Source organism: Oryx dammah, unplaced genomic scaffold, assembly GCF_014754425.2.
Source record: "Oryx dammah isolate SB20612 unplaced genomic scaffold, SCBI_Odam_1.1 HiC_scaffold_15, whole genome shotgun sequence".
Classification (NCBI taxonomy): Eukaryota; Metazoa; Chordata; class Mammalia; order Artiodactyla; family Bovidae; genus Oryx; species Oryx dammah.
In genome coordinates, this window is record NW_024070199.1 from 28,559,909 (window position 1) to 28,584,506 (window position 24,598).

The following is a 24,598-nucleotide window of genomic DNA, read 5'->3' on the forward strand; positions in this document are numbered from 1 at the left end:
TCTCTAGTCAATAAATAAGTGGGAAATAAAGGATTTGCAAGAAAATAGAATGCAGTCAAAAGGTAAACTGTGAGCTTAGTAGCCCCTGGGAGACTACTACAGACTTCGAAATAATTCCTGGTTTGATGTAGTCTTCTGTTAAGTCCGGCTTTCTGAGCTCCAATTTGCATCTTGGGGATTCCCCTGATAGTTCAGATGGTAAAGAATTTGCCTGCAATGCAGTACAGGTGGGTTCAATCTCTGGGTCAGGAAGATCCCCTGGGAAAGGCAACCCACTCCAGTATTCTTGCCTGGAGAAGCCCACAGATGGAGGAGCCTGGAGGGATAAAATCCAGGGGCTCACAAAGAGGCGGGCAAGACCGAGCAACTAACGTGTTCACTCTTTACACTCTTGCATCTTGGAAAGCTAATCTTTAAAACTGATTTCCCTCGGCTGCATCTTACTGGTGTAGAAACTGAAGAGACTGTTGCATTACACTAATAACATCAACATTTCACCTACCTTCGCTTTAATTATTTTTCTGTCTTGCCAATGGAACTCGTTTAAATAAGATTTATAGGTGGTGGGGAGGTGGGGTGAGCGGGTGTGCAGCTCAGATAATGGGAAGCTGATTTTCCCTCACTGGGTGTCGCGGGTATAAAAACATGAACTCAAAGTGTCGCAGCACTTAAGTAATAATCATGTCAACATTTCACCTGCCTCCCGTTAATTATTTTTCTCTCTCAGTCTTGCCACCTGAACCTGTTCAGATAAGATTCGTGCACAGATTAAAAACCAAGGGTCTTACTCTCTTAGCAGATATGGTGTTGCTTTCCTGTGATTCTGTGTGGAGAGAAAGCTGTGAGTAGCAGAAAGGCTTTCTCTTGGATCTTCCTGGGGTGAGGTTGGAACCTGGGGATCCCAGATGGACCAATGGCCGTGGACAATGAAGGCAGGTGACTATGAAAGCAGATGTGGGCAACAGAAGCTGGGCACAGAGGAGGAGTCGTTTCTGTACACCAGCTCTCTCCCATACGTGCTCCTAGGCAGGGGTGAGTGGGTCTCATTGGACTGATGACACATACCACCAGGCAACCCCCTGAAGTGGTGGCCAAGGCAGCTGGGATAGCCCTAGTTTGCTGTGTGGCCTTGGGGAAGTAACCCAACCTTTCTGAATCATAGTTTCCTAAAAATGAAGATGTTGGTCTGGATTGCTAAGTCACCTCAGTCGTGTCCAGCTCTGTGCGACCTCATAGACGTTAGCCCACCAGGCTCCCCCGTCCCTGGGATTCTCCAGGCAAGAACACTGGAGTGGTTTCCCATTTCCTTCTCCAATGCATGAAAGGGAAAAGTGAAAGTGAAGTCGCTCAGTCGTGTCTGACTCTTCGCGACCCCATGGACTGCAGCCTACCAGGCTCCTCCATCCATGGGATTTCCCAGGCAAGAGTACTGGAGTGGGGTGCCATTGCCTTCTCTGTGGTCTGGATTAGCCATTCTTAAAATCTGGGCATCTAACTGACTTAGTCCTTTGAAAATATGAAACCTTTCCCCAGAAATGCACAACTTCAGAATTTCGCATCCAATTTTATAGGGATAAAAGGCTTCATACCCCAATCCTTGGCATCACCGAGGGCGCCTGCCGTTCTCCTGGACCGCTGTCTCCTGGCTCCACTGCCACCATCCAGCCTGGGGCCCCTCACTGCTCATCTGTATCCCTGCAAAAGCCCCTCACAGGCCTCCTCCCCTGGTCCTCTTACAGTCTGGTCTCAACCCAGCAGTCAGGGTGGGGCTTTTCAAATGTAAGTCAGAGCCTGTCACTCCTCTCTTGAGAATCCTTCAAAGATTCTGCTTTTTCACTTCAAGTGGAAATTTTCCTCCAAGATTCACAGCTAAATTTTTCACCTCTCAAGTCTGTTCAGAAATCAGCTTCTATAGAGAAAATCTGACTAGAAACTACATCAAGTACAGAAATTGAATTAATAATGAAAAATCTTCCCATAAGGAACACCACAGGTCCAGACAATGTCACTGGTGAATTCTATCAAATATTGAAAGAAAAAATATTATCAATCCTTCACAAAAGCTTCCAGAAAGTAGAGGAGGAACACTTCCCAACTCATTCTAGTAAGACTAGTGCTACTCTGATAGTAAAGACAGACACATCACAGAATAGTTACAGACCACTGTCCACCATGAATAGTGATGAGGAGTCCTCAACTCAAAACTAGCAAACTGAACACAGCAACATAAAAAAGGTTATACACCGTGACCAAGTGGGATTTTCCCCAGAATTCAAGCCTGGTTTGACATTTGAAGATCAATTAATATAATCCATATTAATAGAACAAAGACTAAAAAAAAAAAACAAACCCCACATGATCATCTCACTTGATGCAGTAAAAGCATTTCACAAAATCTAGTATCACTCATGGTAAAAGGTCTTAACAAAGGAGGAACAGATGGATACTTCCTCAACCTGGTATAGGGCACCTATGAAAAAAGCACAGCTAACATTATACTTTATGGTGAAAGACTGAAGACTTTCTCCTAAGACTGGGAATAAAGTCAAGCTGTCTGCTCTCAGCAGGCTTCCCAGGTGGCGCTTGTGGTTAAAGAACTTGCCTGCCAATGCAGGGGACCTAAGAGATGTGCATTCAACCTCTGGGCCGGAAAGATCCCCGGAAGAGGGCACGGCAAACCACTCCAGTGTTCTTGCCTGAAGCGTCCCCATGGACAGAGGAGCCTGGTGGACTACAGTCCGTGGGGTCTCAAAGAATCAGATGCATTGAATCGACTTAGCACACACACACACACAATGCTCTCATCACTTCCATTCAACTTTGTATTGGAAGTTCTAGCCAGTCCAATAACTAAAAAATGGGCAACAGATTGGAAAAGAAAAAATTAAAGCTATCTTCATTTTTAAACAAAATGATAGTACACAGAGAAAATCTTAAGGAACTCACAAAAATTATTAAAACCTAAATATGAGTCTAGCAAGGTTACAGGATCTAAGATCTATATATAAAAACTACATTTCTATATATTGACAATGAAAAATCTGAAAATAAAACTAAAACAATTCCATTCAGGATAACATCAAAAAGAATAAAAATAGTTGGGAATAACTTTACCAAAAAATATGACATACACTGAAAACCATAAAATGTCATTGGAAAAAATTAGAGAACTAAATAAGTGGAGATATATTCTATGTTCATGGATTGGAAGAGTCAGTATAGTTGAGATGACAATTTTCTTCAAATTTGTCCATAGCTTTGGCACAGTTTCTATAAAAAATTCCAGCAACCATCTTGCAAACATTGACAAGTTGATCCTAAAATTTATATGGAAATACAAGGGATTCAAACTAGCTAACACCATTTTGAAAAAGAACAGAATCAGAGAACCTATCTTTCCTGACTTTAAACTTTAGTATAACGTTCTTAGCAGTTAAGACAGTGGAGGGTTGGCATAAGAATAGACATATAGATCAATTTATCATGATTGAGAGTTGAGACATGAACCCTTACATTTTTGGTCAATTGATTATTTATTTATTTATTTTTTGGTCAATTGATTTTTTTTTTTTTTTTGGTCAATTGATTTTTGACAAATGCAATTCAGTGGGGGAAAGGGCAGTCTTTTTCAACAACTGAAGTTGGGACAACTGGGTGGCTATATGCAAAAATGATGAATTTAGTTCCTTACTTGACAAATTACCCAGAAATTAATTTAAAATGAATCATAGACTATTTGTTGGCACTGAAGAACTTATTTGTAGGGCAGTAATGGAGCGGACAGGGAGGCCTGGTGTGCTGCGATTCATGGGGTTGCAAAGAGTTGGACACCACTGAGTGACTGAACTGAACTGAACTGAACTGAACTGAACTGAACTGAATAGAGCGGACATAGAGAAAAGACTTGTGAACACAGCTGTGGAAGGAGAGGGTGGAATGAATTGAGAAAGCAGTATTGAAACATGTACATCACCATGTGTAAATTAGACCATGGGAATTTGCTGTATGATGCAGGGAGCTCAACCCGGTGCTCTGTGATAATCTAGAGGGGTGGGAAGGGGCAGGGGGTGGGAGGGAGGTTCAGGAGGGAGGGGACACGTGTATACCTATGGCTGATTCATGCTGATGTGTGGCAGACACCAACACAACATTGCAAAGCAATTATCCTCCAATTAAAAAATGAACACATTTAAAAAGGCTAAACATAAAAAAATGAATCATGGGCTATTTGTAAGAGCTAAAACTGTAAAACTTGTACAAGAAAATATAAATTTTTGTGACCTTGTGTTAGACAGAGTTCTTGGATGGAATACCGAAAGCACACTCCATGAAAGAAAAGAAACTAGTAAATTGGGCTCGATTAAAATTAAAAGCTTTTGTACTTCAGAAGATACCATTAAGGAGATGACGAGACAAACCACAGACTGAGAGAAAATATTTGCAAATTATATATCTGATAAAGGACTTGTATCTGGAGCGTATAAAGAACTCTTACAAATGCTAACAATATGACAACTGATGCAATTTAAACATAGGCAAAAGAAAATAAAAAATATTTCCTTCACCAAAGAAAATTAAAAAATGGATAATTATCAGATCCAAAGATGCTCAACACATAAGGCATTAGGGGAATGCAGACTGAAAGTGTAGCGGAATACCACTTCAATCTACTTGACTGGTCATCACGGAAAAGCCAAGCAATACACAGTGTTGACTAGGATGTAGAGAAACTGGAACTCTCATACACCGCTGGTGGGGACAAAGTAAAACGATGCAGCCACTTTGGAAACCTTGAAAGCCCTCAGGCCCCAAATTAGCAAAATGAATGCAGCAACATAAAAAAAGAAAAGATTGAACACCGTGGCCAAATGGGATTTCCCCCAGGAATTCAAGGTTGGTGCCACTTTGGCACTTTCTTAAAAAGTTAAGTGTACGCTTTCCACGTGGTCTAGCTATTTCACTTCCTAGAAATCTAACCCATGAAAAGTAAAAACATATACATATATACGGGCTTGTATGGGAATGCTCGTGTGTGTGCTCGCTAAGTCACTTTAGTAGTATCTGACTCTTTGTGACCCTAAGGGCTGTAGCTCACCAGGCTCCTCTTATCCATGGGATTCTCTAGGCGAGAATACTGGAGTGGGTTGTCATGCTGTCCTCCAGCGGGTCTTCCCAACCCAAGAACTGAACCTGTGGCTCCTGCATTGCAGGAAGATTCTTTACCCACTGAGCCACCACGTGAGTGTGGATGCTCATAGCAGCATTAGTCGTAACAGACTCAAACTGGAAACAATTCAAATGTCCATCAGGTGGTGAAAGAATAAGCAAAACTTAACTAACTATGCAATGGCAGAAAGCAAAGGGGAACTAAAGAGCCTCCTGATTAAGGTGAAAGAGGAGAGTCAAAGAGTTGGCTTAAAACTTAACATTTGCAAAATGAAGATCATGGCATCTGGTCCCATCACTTCATGGCAAATAGATGGGGAAAAAATGGAAACCGTGACAGACTTTATTTTCTTGGGCTCCAAAATCACTGCACACCGTGACTGCAGCCATGAAAATAAAAGACGCTTGCCCCTTGGAAGAAAAGCTTTGACAAAGCTAGACAGCGTATTAAGAAGCAGAGACATCACTTTGCCGACAAAGGTCTGTACAATCAAAGCTATGGTTTTTCCAGTGCAGATGTGAGAGCTGGACCATAAAGAAGGTCCATCTGTGGTGCTAGAGAAGACTCTTGAGAGTCCCTTGGACAGCAAGGGTGTCAAATCAGTCATTCCTAAAGGAAATCAACCCTGAATATTCATTGGAAGGACCGGTGCTGCAGCTGACGCTCTAATACTTTGAGCGGGAAGAGTCAACTCATTGGAAAAGACCTTGATGCTGGGAAAGACTGAGGGCAGGAGGAGAAAGGATGAGATGAGGATGAGACAGAGGATGAGATGGTTGGGTGGCATCACTGACTCAACGGATATGAGTTTGAGCAAACTCCAGGAGATACTGAAGGACAGGGAAGCCTGGCTGCTACAGTCCATAGAGTCACAAAGAACTGGGCATGACTGAGCGACTGAACAGCCACCACCAGCATACTGTGGGATACTACTAAAAGACAAAAAAGATATGAACACAGGACTTCCCTGGTGGTCCAGTGGTTAAGAATCCACTTTCCAAAGAGGGGACATAGGTTCCATTCCTGGTCAGGGAATTAAGACCCCACATGCCTCAGGGCAACTAAGCCTGAGCACCTAGAGATACCCATATGACACAGCGAAAGATCCTGTGTGCTGCAACTAAGACTCAATGCAGCCAAATGAACACGTGAATAAATATTACAAAAAAAGAGGAATCCTTTATGGACACTTGCTACAACACAGCAAAGAGGAATCCTTTATGGACACTTGCTACAATCCTTTATGGACACTTGCTACAACACTTGCTACAAAAACATAAAGCTGACTCGAGAAGCCAGACACAAAGGCCACTTATTTTAAGAGGCTATTTGTATGAAATATCTACACAAGGCAAATTCACAGAGACACAAGGCTGATCAGTGGTTGCTTGAGCCTGGAGATGTGAGCAGAGATTGATGAGAGATCTTTTTTAGGAAATGACCTAATAGTAGGTGATGGCCATGGTCGTATAACCTTATATATTCACTGAAAACCATTGAGTTGTGAAAGTAAAAGGGGTGGATTTAACAGTATATAAATTAACTTCAGTAAAGCTCTTGAAAAATAAAGGGGGAAGATGAAAAAGGTCACCTCCTCTGAGAAGTCCACCCTGACTGCTCAACTTGCCCTTTTCTCCAGGAAGCCCTATCTCTTACACTCTGCTTTACATTTTTTGATAGCCCTTAACACCTTCTAATAAACTATAACATTCTCTTCTTATATTTATTGTTTACTGCCCGACTCCCTTTGCTAGAATATAAGTTCCACGAAGGCAGGAGATTTTAATCTGTTTTGATCATACACATGTTTCCCATGCCTAGGATAGTGCCAGGCATACAGAATGTGCATACAGGTATATTGAAAAAACAGAATGAAATGGAACTTTCCTGGTGGTCCAGTGGCTAAGACTCTGCACTCCCAATGCAAGGGGTCTAGGTTCAGTCCCTGGTCAGGGAACTAGATCCTGCTGGCCGCAACTAAGACTCAGCTCAGCCAAGTAAATAAATAAATAATAAAAATAAATATTAAAAAAGAAAAAGAATGAAGGAAGAAGCCTTCATTGGCAGATTTCTTCTGAAATGGAGCAGGACCCTATGGCTTGTCTCCCCCTTGTCCTCCTCCTGCCTTTTGTCTGTAGAAAAACTTTAGCCAAAGATGAAGTTTAATCAGCAAAGTGAGAAAATGGAGAAGCAAAAGAAAACAGCTAAACAGGACAAAAGATAATAATTGTTTAGTCATTAAGCAAAGTCCAGGATTTTTAGTTTCCCCTCAAGAGCTATAGATAATATTCTGAGCCATATCCTGTGAGCTGTTTTGCAGACACCAGAACCTCCACCCAGTAGAAGTTAATTACGTGATGATCAGACTGTAGCCATGGCATAAGCTGGAACAATTCCGAGAACTGACCTCAAAGAGAGGGGAACAAACTGGCCCTAGAACTGCAGACTGCTGCTGCTGCTGCTAAGTCGCTTCAGTCGTGTCCGGCTCTGTGACCCCATAGGCGGCAGCCCACCAGGAACTGAAGACTAACTGTTCTTAAAAGAGTCAAGATGACACTGGTCAGACCACTGATGACCAGTTTCAAGAGGACCACCTCCCTCCACCTACAAGCCCCGGAAACTCCCCTTTAGAAGCCCTTGCCCACTGAGGGAGTCAACGTTTGGACACAAGTCCACTCTCTTCCTCGGATGCCGACCTCTGGAATAAAGCCAACTTTCCTTTCTACCAACCTTGCTTCTTGAGTATTAGCCTTCAAGTGGTGGGCAGCCAGACCCCACTTTTGGCAACACTTCCAGCTCTAACATTGTCTAACCAAGGTTTGGTTCTGGGGGGCTTCTATTGGTTCTTAGTAGAACTGTTGCCCAGGTCAAGTTGGTATTTGAGGCTGGGGCAGGAGGAGGCACAGGGTAGTCTCAGGTGACCCTTGCTCAAAGCCCACTGTTATCTGTCTCGCAGAGTCAGAGGGGACTTGCTTTCCCTCTAAAGGGATTGTGCATCCCTCGGCTTATTTCTTTGTAGACTGCCGTCAACCCAAGTGCAAAACAAGTTTCCTCCATCATCCTGCTGAATGTGTGTCTATCTCTGTGTGTAGACAGAGGGAAAGCGAGCGGAGGGTGTGTCTGGGGCTCGAGCAGGGCCAGCTCTTTCAGAGGGATGGCTGTGAAGTCATAGCCTGTGCCCCGTTTCTTGCCTTCCACCCTGGAGGCTGCAAGGGTATTCTTGGCACTGGTGACTTCTCAGCTGCTCACATCACATGGCTCCTGCCATATTTACATATGGAAAGTTCTCCCTTTCAATAAACATTTACAAACACCTTGATCAACTTGTGAAAATGTGACACTCTTTTGGAAACCAGTCTTCGCGGGCTGTGGGGCTCAGCTATGTATTTTGTTGAGACGGAGGCAGTCGTGCGGGTTTCTGGGGGCTTACAAACCTCCCAGTCAGGAAAACCTCCCCCGCAACGGACAGAATAATTTAGAGACCCAGAGCAACGGGAAAAGAAGCTGCCGGCGGTTCCCCTGATGATGAGAGTTAATGGGACGGAAAATGGATGCTGTGGGTCTAGGGACCCTGGCTTCCAAGGCGCATCTGGGGAACAGCGCTGCCAGGAAGGGTTTTCTGAAGCGTTGGTTCTTTGTGCAAGGCTGCCCCTCTGACTCTGGGGGCCTGGGTGGCCACAGGGCTCGGACAGGGTTCCCGGAGCTCCTGGGGCAGGAAAGAGACCTGTGATCGTAAGGGGAGGAGTCAGGCAGCAGTAATTCTCAACCAAATTTGGGGAAAGGGGAGGGGCATGACTTAGCAAGAAAGGGCAAAGGTTTTTGAGCCAGAAAGACCCAAGTTCAGATTCTAGCTATTTTTCTTACATGTTGAGTGACCTGGGGAAAGTGAATGGGCTTCTTTGTATGTCAGCCTCTGCATCTGCGAAAGGAAACCTCAGGCCTGCCTGCCAGAAATGGGGAGGGGGTAAAAAAGCCCCCCTGTGTGGATGGCCCAGCAGTGGGTAAAGGTTCCTGAATTGCTCCTCTCTAGCTGGACCTATGACATGGGGCTCATTGCAACACAGCGGCAAGATGACAAAGCTCTGGCCGCCCCCAATCCTGACGTAGATCTGTGCCTATTTCCTCTGCAGAAAACTGCCAGTGGGGAGAGACTGGTTCCTAGCTCCTGCTGGCGGCATCACAACCTCCATCTCTGTGGGGTCCTCCGTGGGCCCCGGGTGTGGGGGCTCTCAGAAGTGCTCCTGGGAGCCTGTCTCGGGTTGTGTAGCTTTGTCTCTCTCCTTCCTCCTAACACGACACCCTCCCTTGCCCATTGGCTGCTGGGGGAAGGCTTCCATTTAGTGGCATTTTCCTTTCTCATTTCATGCTGTAATGGAGATTCATTGCTAGTTTTAAATCCATAATTTGCCATGAAACCCTCCTCTCAGGCTGGGCTGAGGTCGGAGTGGAGAAGTAGTGAGTTATTCTTACCCTGTCAAGGTCTCCCTGCCCAGCCCCGGCCTCTCAGGCACTCCCCAGCTCTGGGCTTGGGCAGAATCCCAGGGGTGACACCCACTCTGCCCCACAGGTTGGAGCCAGGAGGGGGCCCTTCACCCCCGGGGGGCTGGCTGGCCCTGCCCCTCCCTCGTCCACTAGCACTCTTCCCTCAGCTTCATTTCTCATTAAGGGGACTCGGTAGAGAAGTGGGCCTTGTGCTAGGGTGACATGCACCAGCAGCTCCATCCTTTTCTGGGCCTGTCAATACTTTTGACAACAGTGACTGGCCTTCCCAGGTGGTACTAGTGGTAAAGAAGCCGCCTGCCAAGGCAGATGTTAGAGACACAGGTTTGATTCCTGGGTTGGGAAGATCCCCTGGAGAAGGGAATGGCAACCCACTCCAGTATTCTTGCCTGAAGAATCCCATGGACAAAGGAGCCTGGTGGGCTCCAGCCCACAGGGTTGCAAAGAATCAGACACGACTGAAGTGACTTAGCATGCAGCAGTGACTATAGTCTTAATTGAGGGGCCTTGTGTCTTTCCACCATGGGGGCACTGATGAATCTGCCAAGCTGTGAACTTGTGTGTGTGTGTGTGGGTAAGTGTGCACACCAGTGCATTTGTCCTTCGTGCACCGTGTATACGGATGCACAAATAGGGACCCAGTTAGGCTTCCTGACAGAGGACCCAGGAGGCTACCTGGAGAGAGGCAGGCTCTTGACAGGGCTTTTTCAGGTGGAAGGGATGTGGGAGGCCAAGTCCAGGCCAGAAGAAGTAGTGATGGCAGAACTGGTGAGGGCTGCCTCAAGGCAGCTGCATTCTGAAAGCGACAGGCAAGTGGCTGGAATCTCACACGCAGCCGTGGAGCTGCCGGTTTCACACTGAACGGTGGATGCCAGAGGATCCAGGGCCTGATTTCTGCAAATCTCCGTGGTCTGAGCCCACATTCCTCTTGGCTGAGCAGTGGAGTCTGTTCGGCATCTCTTAGGGTCATGCTTGATTACAGCAGCGGAAGGACATACTATCCTTGCTCTCAGGAGCAAGGGGAAAGGACTCAGGGAACGATGACCCCTGAACCAGGATGGAATGAGAAAGAAGCACAGACTGTGGAGTGGCTCTGCCTGTCATCTTTCCAGCTCCTCATTCTCCCCAGGAGAAGGAAAGCGGGTCCCAAGAGGTTAAACTTGGGGATCCCATGGCTCACCGCTGGTCAGTGGTGGGACTGGGGCAACGATGCTCATTGCCTGACTTCTGGGCCTCCTGCTTGGACCTGGAGACGTGCTGGTGCCCCGGGCACGGTGGACTGCAGGGCTGCCCCGGAGAGCCCAGGTCACTTAGTGGTGGTGGGGGACGGTGTTGGGGGGGCAAGGAACTAGAAATGGAGTGGTGGAGGGCAGGAGCAGGAAGCTGAGCGCCTTGCATACAGTAGACCCTGGGCGGGCTCCAGCGAACCTTCCTGCCTTCCCTTGGGCTGGGGTTGAAGACAAGAGATGCTGGAACGGGGAGGGGAGGGGCTGGTCCTGGGGTGGCTGTGTGGGGGCACCTCCAGCGTTGAGTGGTAAGGGCTTCCCAAGGTGACATCAGACATCAGGCATCAGGTCACCTCGGCAAGGCCACTTGATCAGACAGCTTAGCTCTTCTCTCATCGGCTGAGTCTGTTCCGACTGCCCTTGGTGATGGTGGGTGAGGTAAGGGGGGTGTGTACACCTCTTGCATCAGGCCTCCCTCTCCTTTCAGAGGGACCCGCCTGCCCCCTGCCACCTACATTCAGGCCAAGAGGGGAAGCGCTGGGTTTGACTCCATCCCTGAGGGGTCTCCAACCTCTCTGGAGCCTTGGGGGGTTGCCCAGCATCTGTGGGTCCCCTTCTTCCCTGCACTCCCCTCTGTTATGGATGGGCCCTGGCCAGGAAGAAGCAGCCTCTCCTGACAGCCCACTGAGGCTGAGATGAAGAACAAGGAGATGAGGGTGGGCTCCTTTCCATGCAACATGGCCGATTAGAGGAAAAGGGAGACCGTGATGAGGGGCGCTGTTAGACACAGAAAGAGGGCCATCATGACTCAGCTCTGAAGTCCACACACCACCCAGAGGCTACAGGGACCTCCAAGGAGACACCCCATCTCTGCCGATCTCCCATCAACAACTGCTTTTGGGGGAGCATCTGGCCTTGAATCCAAGTATGGACCTCAGAGACCAAGACTCCACCCCTAGGGAACTTATACTATAATTTGGAATCGAGGGACCATTCATCAGCTTCAAGTAACTCAATGATCCCTAAATCCACACCTGCCTTGTAACCTACATGAGCAGGTGGGCACAGAGTTAGAGCAAGAAGTCAAAGAGGGGTGCACAGTGGCCAAACAGGGGGAGAAGCAGAATCTGCCACTGGCCCAGGGGGGCTTGGGGTGGCTTGGGCTCCCAAGAGGGCAGGGGAGCAGGAAGAGGGTGGGAAGACCAGGTTGGGGTGGGTGCAGGTGTGCATGGCGAGGAGGACAGCTCCCAGGCACCACCTCTCTCCTGGACCGTCGGGAGAGAAGAGAGATTGTTCTTGCTCTTCTCTTTCCCACCTCCGGCTTGCTTGCTGCCCCAGTTTGGGGGTGACTGCAGGGTAATGAATGTGGCAGGAAGCAGATGCACAGCACAAATGCGATACGGCACCTAAGACCAAGCCGGGGCCCAGGCAAAACTCACTTAATGAGGAGATAAGGAAATCAATTCTGCTTGTCTTTCCGGGTGCGCGAGCCTGGAGAGGCCTGCAGGATTCGTGGATTTCTGCCTGCCTGCTGGATGGAACCGCTTCTCCGGGACACAACCGCCTGATCCCCCAGGAAGGAGGAGTCACTTGTTGGTTTCTCTTTGCATTGCAGGAATAACAGTAACAACAACAGGTATAGTAACAGCAGCCAATGCCTGCCTGCCTTGTGGCATAGCAGGTGCTGTTGTGAGAAATGCCTTATGTATATTATTTCATGAAATCTTCTAAGACTAAGAGGACAGATAAAATTACCTCCTCATTTTATACACAAGGAAACCGAGGCACAGAGGGGCTAAATACCTGTCCAAGGTCACACCACAGGCAAGTTGGCTGTGGGCTCTTAACCATGAAGCCGTGTTGCCTCTATAAACACAACACAACTCTCCTGTGTATCGAGGGTGTATTATCTACCAGGTACTGTTCTCATGGTGAGAGTCAGTATGATCCCACTAGTCAGTCCCACCTCTGTTGCTACAGTCACCTGGGGGACACTTTCTGAGGCCCTGGCATGTGCCTGTAGGCTGGGCGTGAAGGCTGCACACTGCCTTTCAGACACCCAGAGTAGGAGCCAGACGTGTGAACAGTAGCTTTCAACAGAACGTGGCGAGCGTAGTGATTGAGGTGGGGCAGAAGGCTAAGGGAGCCTACAGGAGGACAGCCAGGCCATGTGGCGTTCAGGGAGGGCTTCCTGGAGAAGGCGGTATCTAAGATGAATCCTGACAGGTGAGCAAGAAGTGGCCAAGGGAAGAGAGGTTGGGAAGCACATTCCAGGCGGACGCACATGCGAGCGAAGGCACAGGGGTGTGGTGAGTGGAGGGTGCCACGAGCTGGTCGTTATCCGGGAGCAGGGGCTGGAGAGCAAGCTGAGGGCAGGCCTTAGGGGGCCCCGCGTGCTGTGGAGGGAGCTTGGGCTTTGTTCTGTGGCGGTGCTTCCTCACCCCTGAAGATCTGCTCAGACTGTGCCCCCCATCCCTGAGAGGGTGACTGGGTGGCGCTCTCACCACCGGTTTCTGAGACAATGACTTTAGAAGCCGGTGCTCTTGGGCCACTTCAGTTCCGCCTGCCTTTGCTGTGGGACCTGGCTTGTGCTCTCTCTCTGGAGCCACCTGCCCAGAAGGTTAGGGGACTGGGGACTGGGGGATGCCGCCGGCGCTGTGGACGGACAGGCCTGAGAGCTCCCCAGCTGGAAGAGCCACAGACAGAGACGAAGGGAAGACACATTTGGACCTTATTTGTCTGCCCCAAAGTATTTGGGGTTTACATCATCTTAAAGATGCCCTCTTGATTTAAATTGACTTACTCTCCGTCGTTAAATAATTCATGTTGGTATAGGAAGCGTTGTTTCTACTGGGAGCCACGAGGCAGTACAGTTAATATTAAAACGAATCAGGAAGAAGAGGGAAATAGGGTAGGAAGCCTTAGAAAATCCCTTTTTTAATAATTAACTTGACATCCACAATCCTCCTCCACCCCCTGCTTTTCAGTCCCCCTTACCTTGTTCTGCTTCCTCATTTTCATAGCACGTGTTACCACCTGATATCTACGCAGCTACACAACGTGCTGGCTTAATGTTTACTGTGCAGTGACTATCTCTCTGCTCGAACGCGAGCTCCACTGGGCAGGGGAGCTTTTCTCTCTCATTTACTAATGAGTCTCTAGTGTCTGGCACCTAATACGTGCTCAGCAAATGTTTGTTGATCAGATCCTTGGTGCCCATGTCCTCCGGCTCTGGGTCCCCTCCCCAAATTCCTGCCATCCCGCTTTCACGAAGTTAGAAGGATCAAATGCTATTGCCCCCTTACCACTCTGGCCCTGGGACGGGTTTGGTATTTTTCAGTTCAGAGGTTCCTGCAAGTGGGAGAAACAGGAGTGTGTATCATTTCACAGATGAGGAAACAGACTCAGAGAGGCTGAGTGACCAGCCCACAGCTGGTTAATGGCAGGACCATGACTGTTGTCTCCAGGCCTGTGGCCCTGCCTCTAACACCATGATTCCAGGAATGGTCTGGGGGTGGGAGGGTGCCCAGTCCTTACCTTGCTCAGCTTCATAGGAGCTGCCTCTTCCCCTTCTTCCTCTCTGTCTCCCTGGCTCCCTCCCTCTGTCTCCCTGGGGTAGCAGACCCTCAGCTCACAGTTGCTCCCCACCTGACTGCATCTGAGAGCTGGAAACACAAGGCTAATTAGCGTGTCTGTGACTCTAGGCTTGGCTGCTGGGCCGGGTTCCCAGGCCCTCCCTGGAGCACTGCAGACTCTGAGTTAGCCCTTTGGCTTCTCCAAGCAGGCTGCCGGCAGATGCATATTTTAACAATGCACATCTGTTGGCTATATAATCTCTTGTATTTGCCCTTCTCACTTGGTGCTTTGATGGAAGACCCCTGGGGGTCTCCCTCTGGCCCAGCCAGTGTTTGCTTTGCAATTTTGCTGGAATACCATCTGATTCTGCTCTCACATCTTCCGCAGGTTCTAATCAGGCTCTTACTTTATTTAATAAAAAATCTATCCAGGCAAATACAGACAAAATTAGGAATCTCTCTCATTCCTGGAACACAGGGAAGGCAGCATCCCGCCTTGGGATCCCCCTTTCCCAGCCTTGGGGATCTGGCTGGGACACTCCCAGGCTGGGACACTCCCAGGCTGAGATGTCATGGCAAAGCAGATGGGATCTGGGTTGGGAAGCTGTCTGGCCAGGGTAGGAACAGCCCTCTTTCCTCCACTGGCACTGGAGAAGCCCTGTCGGTCCACCACTGTGAGTAGACCAGGCTCCCTTTCCAAAAGGCTGGCTCAGTGTCTGCAGGCAGGGCTGCCCTCCAGGGCAGTAGGTGGGGCTGTGTGCCACAGAGAAACTCAGCCAGAGCCCTGCAGGGCCAGCTCAGGGAAGGGCCCCATAGGACTACCTTTAGGGTGGAGACTCACAGGACCATTCAGGGTTGGGGACCTACATGAACAGGAGAGAGATGGGGACCTAGGGTGCCCTTGAGGAGTCAGGGAAGACTGTGGCACAGTTTGAGGAGGCTGGAGGAGTGGTGTTGTGGTCTGTATGAAAGGCTGATGGACAAACACCAGCTTAGGCTCCCTTTCTGGCCTTAGGAATTCCACCCAGGCCATCCTGCTGGGGTCTCCTGTAAACTCTGTCTTCCCCCCCCTCAGCTGATCTCCTGACTCACGAAACATCTCCCCCCACAAACCAGCTCTGCCCAGAAGGCAGTGCCAGGTCAGGCCAGTGGAGAGGGAGACGGTGGGCTGAATGCTTCTAGATGTGACCCAAGACAAAATTAAGTCTGTTCAGATCAGACCCTGGGGCTCTGCTCACAGAAGCCTGGCTCTTCACCAACCAGACAAGGCCGTCCTACTGGCATTTAGAAATATGGACACTGGGCAGAGAGCACTGGTTTGGAGTTGGAAACTCGGGAGTCTGTTTTGAATATTAAGTGAGCTGTGTGACCTCCCATGAGAGCTTTTGCCTCTCTGAGTCTCAACTTCCTTATCTGTAAAATATCTGGGATAACTTGGACTTTGTAATCTACCTGAGATAGTACAGATGAAAGCGGGCTGTGGCTTGGTATGACCAGGTGAAGCTCTGATCCCAGGATGAGAACTTAAGGACCAGAGGCATCCCCATCTGTTTTAAGTCCTGTGTCAAGTCAGGAGTGGGCAATGCTCAGGGTCCTCTCAGTTTAGCATCTCTGATACTCTCTAGAAGGGTTTCCCTAATAGCTCAGTTGGTAAAGAATCTGCCTGCAGTGTGGGAGATGGGGGTTCATCCCTGGGTTGGGAAGATCCCCTGGAGAAGGGAAAGGATACTCACTCCAGTATTCTGGCCTGGAGAACTCCACGGACTGTATAGTCCATGGGGTCGCAAACAGTTGGACACAACTGAGTGACTTTCACTTTCACCCTCTAGAAGGGGGTCCAAGAGTGGAGCATGGTGTTGTAAAACCTCTGGAGATAAAGATGTTACAACCCAGGACTTCCCTGGTGGTCCAGTGCTTAAAAATCTGCCTGCCAATGCAGGGCACTCCGGTTCCATCCCTGGTCTGGGAATATTCCACATGCCGCGAAGCAACTAACCCCCTTGTGCCACAACTTCTGAAGTCCACGCGCCTCAGAGCCTGTGCTCCACAAGAGAAGCCGCCACAATAAAAATCCTGTACACGGCAATGAAGAGCAGCCCCCATTCGACGCAACTAGAGAAAGCCCATGCGCAGCAACAAAGACACAGTCAGCACTGCCCGCCCCCCCCCCCAGCTGCCACCCCGCAACTCCCAAATAAAATAGAATCCAGTCCTCTTAAAAAAGAAAAAAAAAAAAGATTCCACAACTCTGCTTAGCAAATCTATACTGGCCTTTTGCAATCCTCAAAGATCAGAAAATATATTAGGCACTAAATCCTCCTTCTCTTTTCCCTCAATCCCCACAGCAATTGAAGGCAGGGTCCCATTTCAGCCATATCTCAAGAGAGACGCAGGTGGCAGACTCTCCCCCTAACACAGGGGGCCCGCCACTTCCTGGTCAAGGGACCCCAGCAAATTGACCCTCCAGAGAAGGTTTATTTCTCTCATTCCTTCTGGGGGAGACTCAGAGGTTGAAGGGGGTCTCTGAGGTTGGCCCCCAGTTTCTCCTCCCCGTCTCAAGAAGCCAAGCTCTGCGCTGGGTGAGTGGTCCTCCAGGGCCTATCCCAGCGTGCTGGCCATGTAGACCTGACGCCTTCTTAAATATTTCGTCTCTGAGCAGCTGTGCGCCTCAGCTGCGCAGTGGCGAGGAGGCAGCACCTCAGCTGTTGACCCTGTTGTCAGACTTTTCAACAGCTGCTGGGGGCAGGGAGTGGCGGGCCAGGGGGGTGGGGGTGGACTTCCCTCTTCCGGCAGCCTGTGCACCCCCCACGTCTGCCCTTTGCTTCTAGGAGCCTCAAATCCTCATTTGGGGCCACCTTCCCCATCCACCAGGTCAGCCTCGGAACAGCGAGCTAACGTAAGTGGAGGGACTGAAAGGGTTGCTGTGCCTCGAGATGCAAACGTGAGCTATGATTACTGATGCGGGCCTGGCTCCACGCTAACAGCTGGCGGGAGGAGGCAGTTGATGGGGCTGAACTCTAAATGAGGATGAGGAGGTTGAGGGAGCTGAGCCCCTCCCCTGGTCTCCAGGCAGGTGTGCCTGGGTCCAGCAGTGGGGACCTCTTCAGGAGGATGTCCCCAGGGAAACTGAGATAAAGAAAGACCAGGGGGCAGAGGTGTGACGTGGCCTAAACACCTGTAATGGTTTTCCTGGGAATGATGTAGGCAGTCAGCCTGGGCCTCCTCTGAGAGCTGGGATTCCCAGGGAGCAGTGGAGGTGGGAAGGAGCATGGCCAGGGTGGTCCCTGTGGATGCTGGAATCATCATGAGAGCCTGATGGGGGAGGAGGCTAGATGGGGTTTTGCTGGCACCAGGGGAGGGCAATTCGTAAAGAAGGGACTCAAAGATACATCCCCTTCTTCTCTGGGTCTCCATCATCAAACATAGTGCCTGGCTTAGACCATGTGCACAGAACACGCTTCCTGACTGAATAAACAAGCACCCAGGAGCCCCCTTTTGCTTCCTTAGCGGCAGTCAAACACGCTGGAGTTGGGCAGAGTCAGGGGTCAGCTGGCACTGGCCTTCAGATGTCCAGCACTTTCCCCCTTTTGGTGGGCAGCAGCCCTGTTGTCCAGTGGGCAGGCCCCTCCAGTCTGGTCCGATTTCTGGAGCTCAGCCCTGGCTGCTTCTCACAGCATCCTTGGCCGGGCGCAGGGAGGGTTCTTACCTAGGACGGTGAGGCGCGCAGGGCGGGACCGGATGGCGGCCTGGATGGCTTGGCACTCGTACACGGCATCATCTTGCAGCTCCGCCCGCAGGATCTTCAAGTGATGCTCCCCTGATAGGTGGTTCCCTACCACCAGGTACTGCGGGTAACCTGTGGAGAAGGCAGGTGCATCAGGGGGGCGGGGCGGGGTGGAGAAGCCGGCATGACTGACGGGCACAGTGGGCGGGACATCCAGCGGGTCCGGGTGCGGGGTGCGGGGGCTGGTCTTAGGGGGCCGGCAGAGCAGGAGGAGATAGCGCAGGGCCTTGATCTCAGTGTAAGGAGCATAAAAGTGAGCTTTCCCGGGGAGCTGGGACAGCGAGTCTGTGTGTGTGTGTGTGTGTGTGTGTGTGCGCGCGCGTAAAGGTACTGCAGGTTTTAAGTTTAGGGATGTCGGAGAAGCTGTTATTAGAGCGGGAAGGAGCTGAATGTGGACAGACACAATGGGCTGTCACCCTGGAACGCAGCAGGCTCGGCTCTGAGGCTTGCCAAGCAGACACACATCCTGATGAGGAAACACACACAGAAAGACGGAGAGACCCAAGACCAGAGTCACAGAGAAGACAGGGTCAGGGGGAGAGAGAAGAAGGAAACAGAAATACTTGGAAAAAGAGCAAGAGTGGCTGTGGGGGAAAACTCTGGCTGCAGATGGACAGGAAGTAGCGGCCGAGGCCGGCCCACTGGAGCCCAGGAGCCTCTGGCCACTGTGAGCTGTAAGGGACTCTTTTCTGGCTATTCTCACTATGACCCCCCGGGACCCCAGGGCCTGATTAAGCACTTAGGTGACACTTGGGACATTTAAAAATTGGGGGCCTCCTATACCACTGGCAATGAATAATAGATGAATGAAGGCTTGAGCATGATGAATCATTAAGCATTTTTCCTGGGGCTCCGTGGGTCGAATGGAAATACATCAGGGGCTGTGGCTGCCAGGTTGGGCAGAGCCTCTCTGTCCTGGGTCCTGGGCCCTCGACCTTCTTTTTTTTAAAATTTATTTTTAATTGAAGGATAATTGCTTTACAATATTGTGTTGGTTCCTGCCATACATCAACATGGATCAGCCATAGTTATGCCTGTGTCCCTTCCCTCTTGAACCTCCCTCCCACCTCCCACCCTTTCCCACCCCTCTAGGTTGTTAGGGAGCCCTGGTTTGAGTTCCCTGAGCCATATAGCAAGTTTCCATGGCTGTTTATTATGCATAAGGCAGTGCATATGTTTTCATGCCACTCTCTGCATTTGTCTCGGCCTCTCCTTCCTCCCCTCCCACTGTGTCCATAAGTCGGTTCTCTGCGTCTGCATCTTCACTGCTGTTGGGCCCTCGATCTTAGTTCCTTTCCACAGGACCTGTTTTCCATCCACCCCTTTCCCCAACCTCTGCGTGTCCCCACATACAGGGTCCCTCTCTTTCCAGAGGCCCATCCACCCTCTGACAGCCCCAAACTGCTTCTGTTTCTGAAGGGCCTTCACTGGGGCAGAGTGAGTTCTCAGCAGGAGGCAGTTGGGCACGTTTGGCCTTTTAAAGAGAAGACTAAGGATTGAGAGACAGGAACAGACAGGGCACGTGCCATAGCTCTCTTCAAACTTTTCTCAGTCTCTTAGTAGGGGTTAGATGTGTTTGTGTAGCTTCTAAGGATTGGACCAAGGGGCACAATGAGCGCAGGGACACACTTTAGGTTACTGTTAGCAATGTACTGGTGTCAGCAGAGATCTGGGCTGCCAAAGGTGGTAGTGAGGTCCCCGTCACTGGCTGTATTCAAGCAGATGTGGGACGACCCCCTGTCAGGGACACTACAGAGGAGATTTCTTAGGTGCTCTGGGGCCTCTCTTACCCCCATAACCTACGAGTCTTCCAGACGGGAGCACAGTGTTCCCTGGGGGTGGGCTGTTAAGGGGCACCCATTCCTGGTTGGTGGAGGCAGCAATGATCCTCCGCCAGAATCCCCAGCATGCTTTTGGGGTGCATTCTGTGTGGCTGAGCCTGTTAGGCTCCCGTCTTCACGGCTAGGATTGTCCCCAGCATGCCCTCCACAGCTGTTCAGGCCTGGCCGGAGATGCTATAGGGCCATCAGCTGTAGCCCCAAGAGCATGGCTTCCCCTCCTGCCCGCCCTTCCTGCCCTCTGCTGGGCTTTGGGGAGGAGCCCGGGTAAGTTGAGCTGGCTCTCCATGGGGCCCGGTGAGGAGCTGGACGTGGGCACTGGTCCAGCCTCTCCCTGCTGCAGCTGCCGTTAGTGTAGCTGGTGGGCGGCCCCCAGCCCCTCCGACCTGCTGCCTTGTGACCAGCTCCTGGCCCCCTGTAGACATCCTGGCCGGAGCTCGTGTTTCACTGTCTCGCAAGCCAACAGCAGCCGCCTTCTTCTCTCATAAGCTGCTGAAAACATCAGTGATGGGTTTTTTTGTATTTGCCTAATTAGGCGACGAGTCGTGATGCTATTCTGAGGACTGGCAGCATCTTTGGAAAACACAGGCCCAGAATCACAGATTCAGAGCAAGTTGTAGCTCCTTCCACCAGTACCATTACTCTCTTTTTCTACTCTCAGGGAAGGTAAAATTATGGGTAGTCTGGGTTCTACAGACAAACTGCCTGGGTTTTAATGTCAGCTCTATCAGTCCCTAACTCTGCTGTCTCGGGCAAGGTACTCTAACTGCTTTCTGCTTCCATTTCCTTGTCAGTAAAATGGGACAATGCTAGTACCTCGTAGAGTTATGGGGAAGAATAGATAGGATTATCTATGTAAAGGACTTGACACAGTCATAGTCTATAAATGTTAGTTTAAACTCTGTATGACACAACTCAAATTTGGTGCTCTGAGAAAATCTGGAGGGATGGGATGGGGTGGGAGGTGGGAAGGAGGTTGAAGAGGGAGGAGACATACGTATACCTATGGCAGATTCATGTTGATGTATGGCAGAAACAACACAATATTTTAAAGCAATTATCCTCCAATTAAAAATAAATAAATTAAAAATTGAACATCACAGTGAGGTAAGGTAGCAAGAGAGCTTCTTGTCTTTAACAGACAGGGTACAAGCGTTCTGGGGGTTGGGAGTCAGGATCCCATGAATTTGCTGCTCTGTCACTAGGTTGAGTCTGATTCTTTGTGACCACATGGACTGCAGCACGCCAGGCTTCCCTGTCCTTCACTAACGATCTCATACTCAGGTCCATTGAGTCAGTGATGCCGTCCAACCATCTCATCCTCTGGTGCCCCCTTCTCCTCTTGCTTTCAATATTTCCCATGCATTGGGCTTGAGATATGTTTGAATCAATTTCTTTCTCAGCTGTGACTTTATTTACCTGCCAAGTAAAAAAAGAAAAAGCCTTCTTCTTTTTTCTTTTTTATAACCCATGGATCATTGTAGATTTATGAGATAATGTCTGAGAAGAATTTGAGCTTCTTAGAAGAAAAATGTTCTATCAATATGAAGGAGTGTATTTATAAATCACTTCCTTTGACTGATTTTTTTTCCAGTCTCGGTGGCCAGGAAGATAGGTCTTCAGTTAGGGATCATTCCTGGACTGGATGGAGCCACGTATTTAAAATAGAAGAGGGCAGAGCTGCAGCAGACCAAAACCCCACAACCCTGGGCCCAATCATATTTCGTGCTTGCTGCACTGTTACACTCACTTTCTTATCAGGCAAGCAAACAATGTTTATTAAGCATATAGTTGTCATCAGTGTCATGATGCTATTTTGGGACAAGTGATCAAATCCAGAGAAAATATGTTACTAAGAGTTTGAGTTCACTGGTTCTGCAAGGAGAGGGCCAGACTTCTTTCTATCAGTGGAGTCAGGTTGGAGAGGAAGTAGACCTCAGTCCATGAGAGCCTGCTGCCCTCCAGCACTTAGCAAGACCCAGTCTCCAGTCCTAGAAAGTCATTTGTGGAAGTGGATGCCAGAGGGTCAATTATCTGTATGGCGATGACCACCCTGGAACCATCCACAGTGACCTGGGGCCTCCTCTTGGCCACTGACCCAGCAAGAACCCAGTCCCTGGCTGAAGCTGAAAACAACTCACCAGGAACCCAGAGAGCCTTCTTACACAGCAGCGGTGCTGAGCCTGCTCAGGGCCACGTGAAGTGTGAACCATTCTGGTTCGGGAAAATCGTGTCATTTCCCCAGTTCCTCTCGGGTAAGGCAGTTCAGAGTCCCTGAAATTGGCTGGTTCCCATAATACTTAAATTTTATGGCAGCACAGTATATTTTGGAGATGTGATTGTGTATTTTATCCATGCTCAGCTGGGCTGTAGCACTCAAACCTTGGGATGCTATTGACCATTGCTATAATGTTTCAATATACATTTCTGGCAAGACATAACTCACATTTTAAAATATTAATTTCCCAACCATCCTGTTCCCAAGTGCACTTCGATTTTTATTTTCTTGCAGCTGTACACCAGGAGAGAGGCAAAGCTACTTCTTAGTTGAATACATATTTTTCTGTCCTTCTCCACCCCTAGACATTCCTTGATGGCAGGGACACCCACATCCCTTGTTCTGCATTGTACAGTTCATGCTAAGCTTAGTAAATGGCCACATGCCGACCTGCGCCAGGGGAGAATTGCAATGACTGATGGGTGAGTGACCAAGACGATTTCAGTCCTTTTTCTCCCAGGGGAGAGGATGGGTTGCAAAGACATCTGTATGGGTGTAAGGGTTGACATTTACAATCCTTAACAGGTGACAGGGCACGGGTGCCAACTGGGCAGCTCAGACACCAGTCATCAATAGGCACCAGAGCACACCAGTGCATCTTTGCTGAATACCAGCCTGGGTGGGCTGAACAGGGCCTGGAGTTTATTTCAAACACTTGTTTTCTTTTCTCCCCATCGCATGATGACCTCTAAGCCCTACCAGCTTTCTTTGCATTTTCAATCTACTTGGTTCCCTTTAATGGATAAAAGGGGGCTTGCAAGGTGACTTAGTGCAAAAGAATCTGCCCACTAATGCAGGAGAGGTGGGTGTGACCTCTGTGTTGGGAACATCCCCTGGAGAAGGAAATGGCAACCCACTCCAGTATTCTTGCCTGGAGAATCCCATGGACAGAAGAGCCTGGTGGGCTATAGGCTATGGGGATGGCAAAGGAGTCGGACATGACTTAGCAATTAAAAACACAGCAACAAACAACAATGGATGGAAGAAGGGAAGAACCAGGTTGTGTCTTAAGTGGGGAATACATTTGGGATCAAGAAATACGAAGGCTTTACTTCTGGAAATCTGACTTTACATGAGACGTGTTTGACTTTGGAATGGACCCGCCAAGCCAACCTTGTGTTAGGTTTAAGACTGACAGCCAGAATGGAGGGTTTACTTGTAATTCACCACGGGAAGTCAGAGGGGCCCTCAAAGTCCTATGCATGGACCAGGCCTGTCTTGACTGACTCTGCTCATGGAATCTACAATGAAAGCTGAGATTTAATCCCCCCAAATGCCTATGAAGATGGGGTTCCCTAGGAGGGTGGGTGGGTGGGTAGGGCAGGGGTGGGTTCCAGGCCTTCCTAGGGAGGCCTGGGGGTACTCACTTGAGAGGTCCCTGCCCACGCCCAGAGCCAAGCCATCCTTGATCCACAGAACGAAGCCATCATATTCAGGAATGGCGCACAGCAGTGTCACCGGCTGCCCCGACACCACGGCCTGATCCTGGGGCTGCTGGCTGAAGGAGTATACTTGACCTAGGAAGGAAATAAGCACAGCGGTCAGTTACTTGCCGGAAGGGCTTCTGCTTGATCTATGGAAGCAGAGAGCAGGCTGGTCCAGGAGACAAGAGCCCCCCAGAGTGCCTCGCTTCCCGCTGAGGCCCAGCAGTGGCTTCCTCACTGCCCCCAGCTCCATCGCCTGCTCACAGGAGCTGGCCACAGCTGCAGGCTCCCTGCTCATCAACCCCAGTGCACTCACGCTGTGGTTTCACCATCCTCCAGCCCCAAACAGGCCATGGACACCCTATTCCCCTTTCCTCCTGACGACACTCCCTCCACCTACTTCCACAAAGGGGCAGAGGCAGGAGACAGACATCCAGCCGGAAGCACTCGGGGTGTGCTTCAAGAGGGCCGTGGGCATGGAGGAGGGTGGAGAGCTATGAGTAAACCTAGGAACCCAAGGAATAATACCATCCTTTTAGTGGCTTCCAGGATGGGACTAGGACCAGCACCCCAGAGGGCCAGGCCCTACAGGACAAAAAGAACAGAGCTATTCATGGAGAATTAACTGCAATGCTAGTTAGCTGTTATTACCCACAGTTTACAGATAGACTGAGGCTCCTAGGAAAGCAGTGACATGCCTGAGGTCACACAGTGGGCCCAGGTGTAGCTCAAGGGCACACAGTGGGTCCAGGTGGAGTACAGGGGCACACAGTGGGTCCAGGTGGAGTTCAGGGGCACACAGTGGG

General features: G+C 49.7%; 1 protein-coding gene across 2 annotated transcripts in view; it reads right to left on the reverse strand.

Annotated features, from left to right (window-relative positions):
* KIRREL3 (kirre like nephrin family adhesion molecule 3) overlaps positions 1 to 24,598 on the reverse strand; it is a 609,236-nt gene that overhangs the window by 77,728 nt on the left and 506,910 nt on the right. For both annotated transcript variants that reach the window (XM_040255847.1, XM_040255846.1), the window contains exons 3-4: positions 23,736 to 23,885; positions 18,175 to 18,324 (exon numbers count right to left, since the gene is read on the reverse strand). In XM_040255847.1, coding sequence (XP_040111781.1) covers positions 18,175 to 18,324; positions 23,736 to 23,885 — 300 coding nt within the window. The remainder of the gene's footprint in view (positions 1 to 18,174; positions 18,325 to 23,735; positions 23,886 to 24,598) is intronic.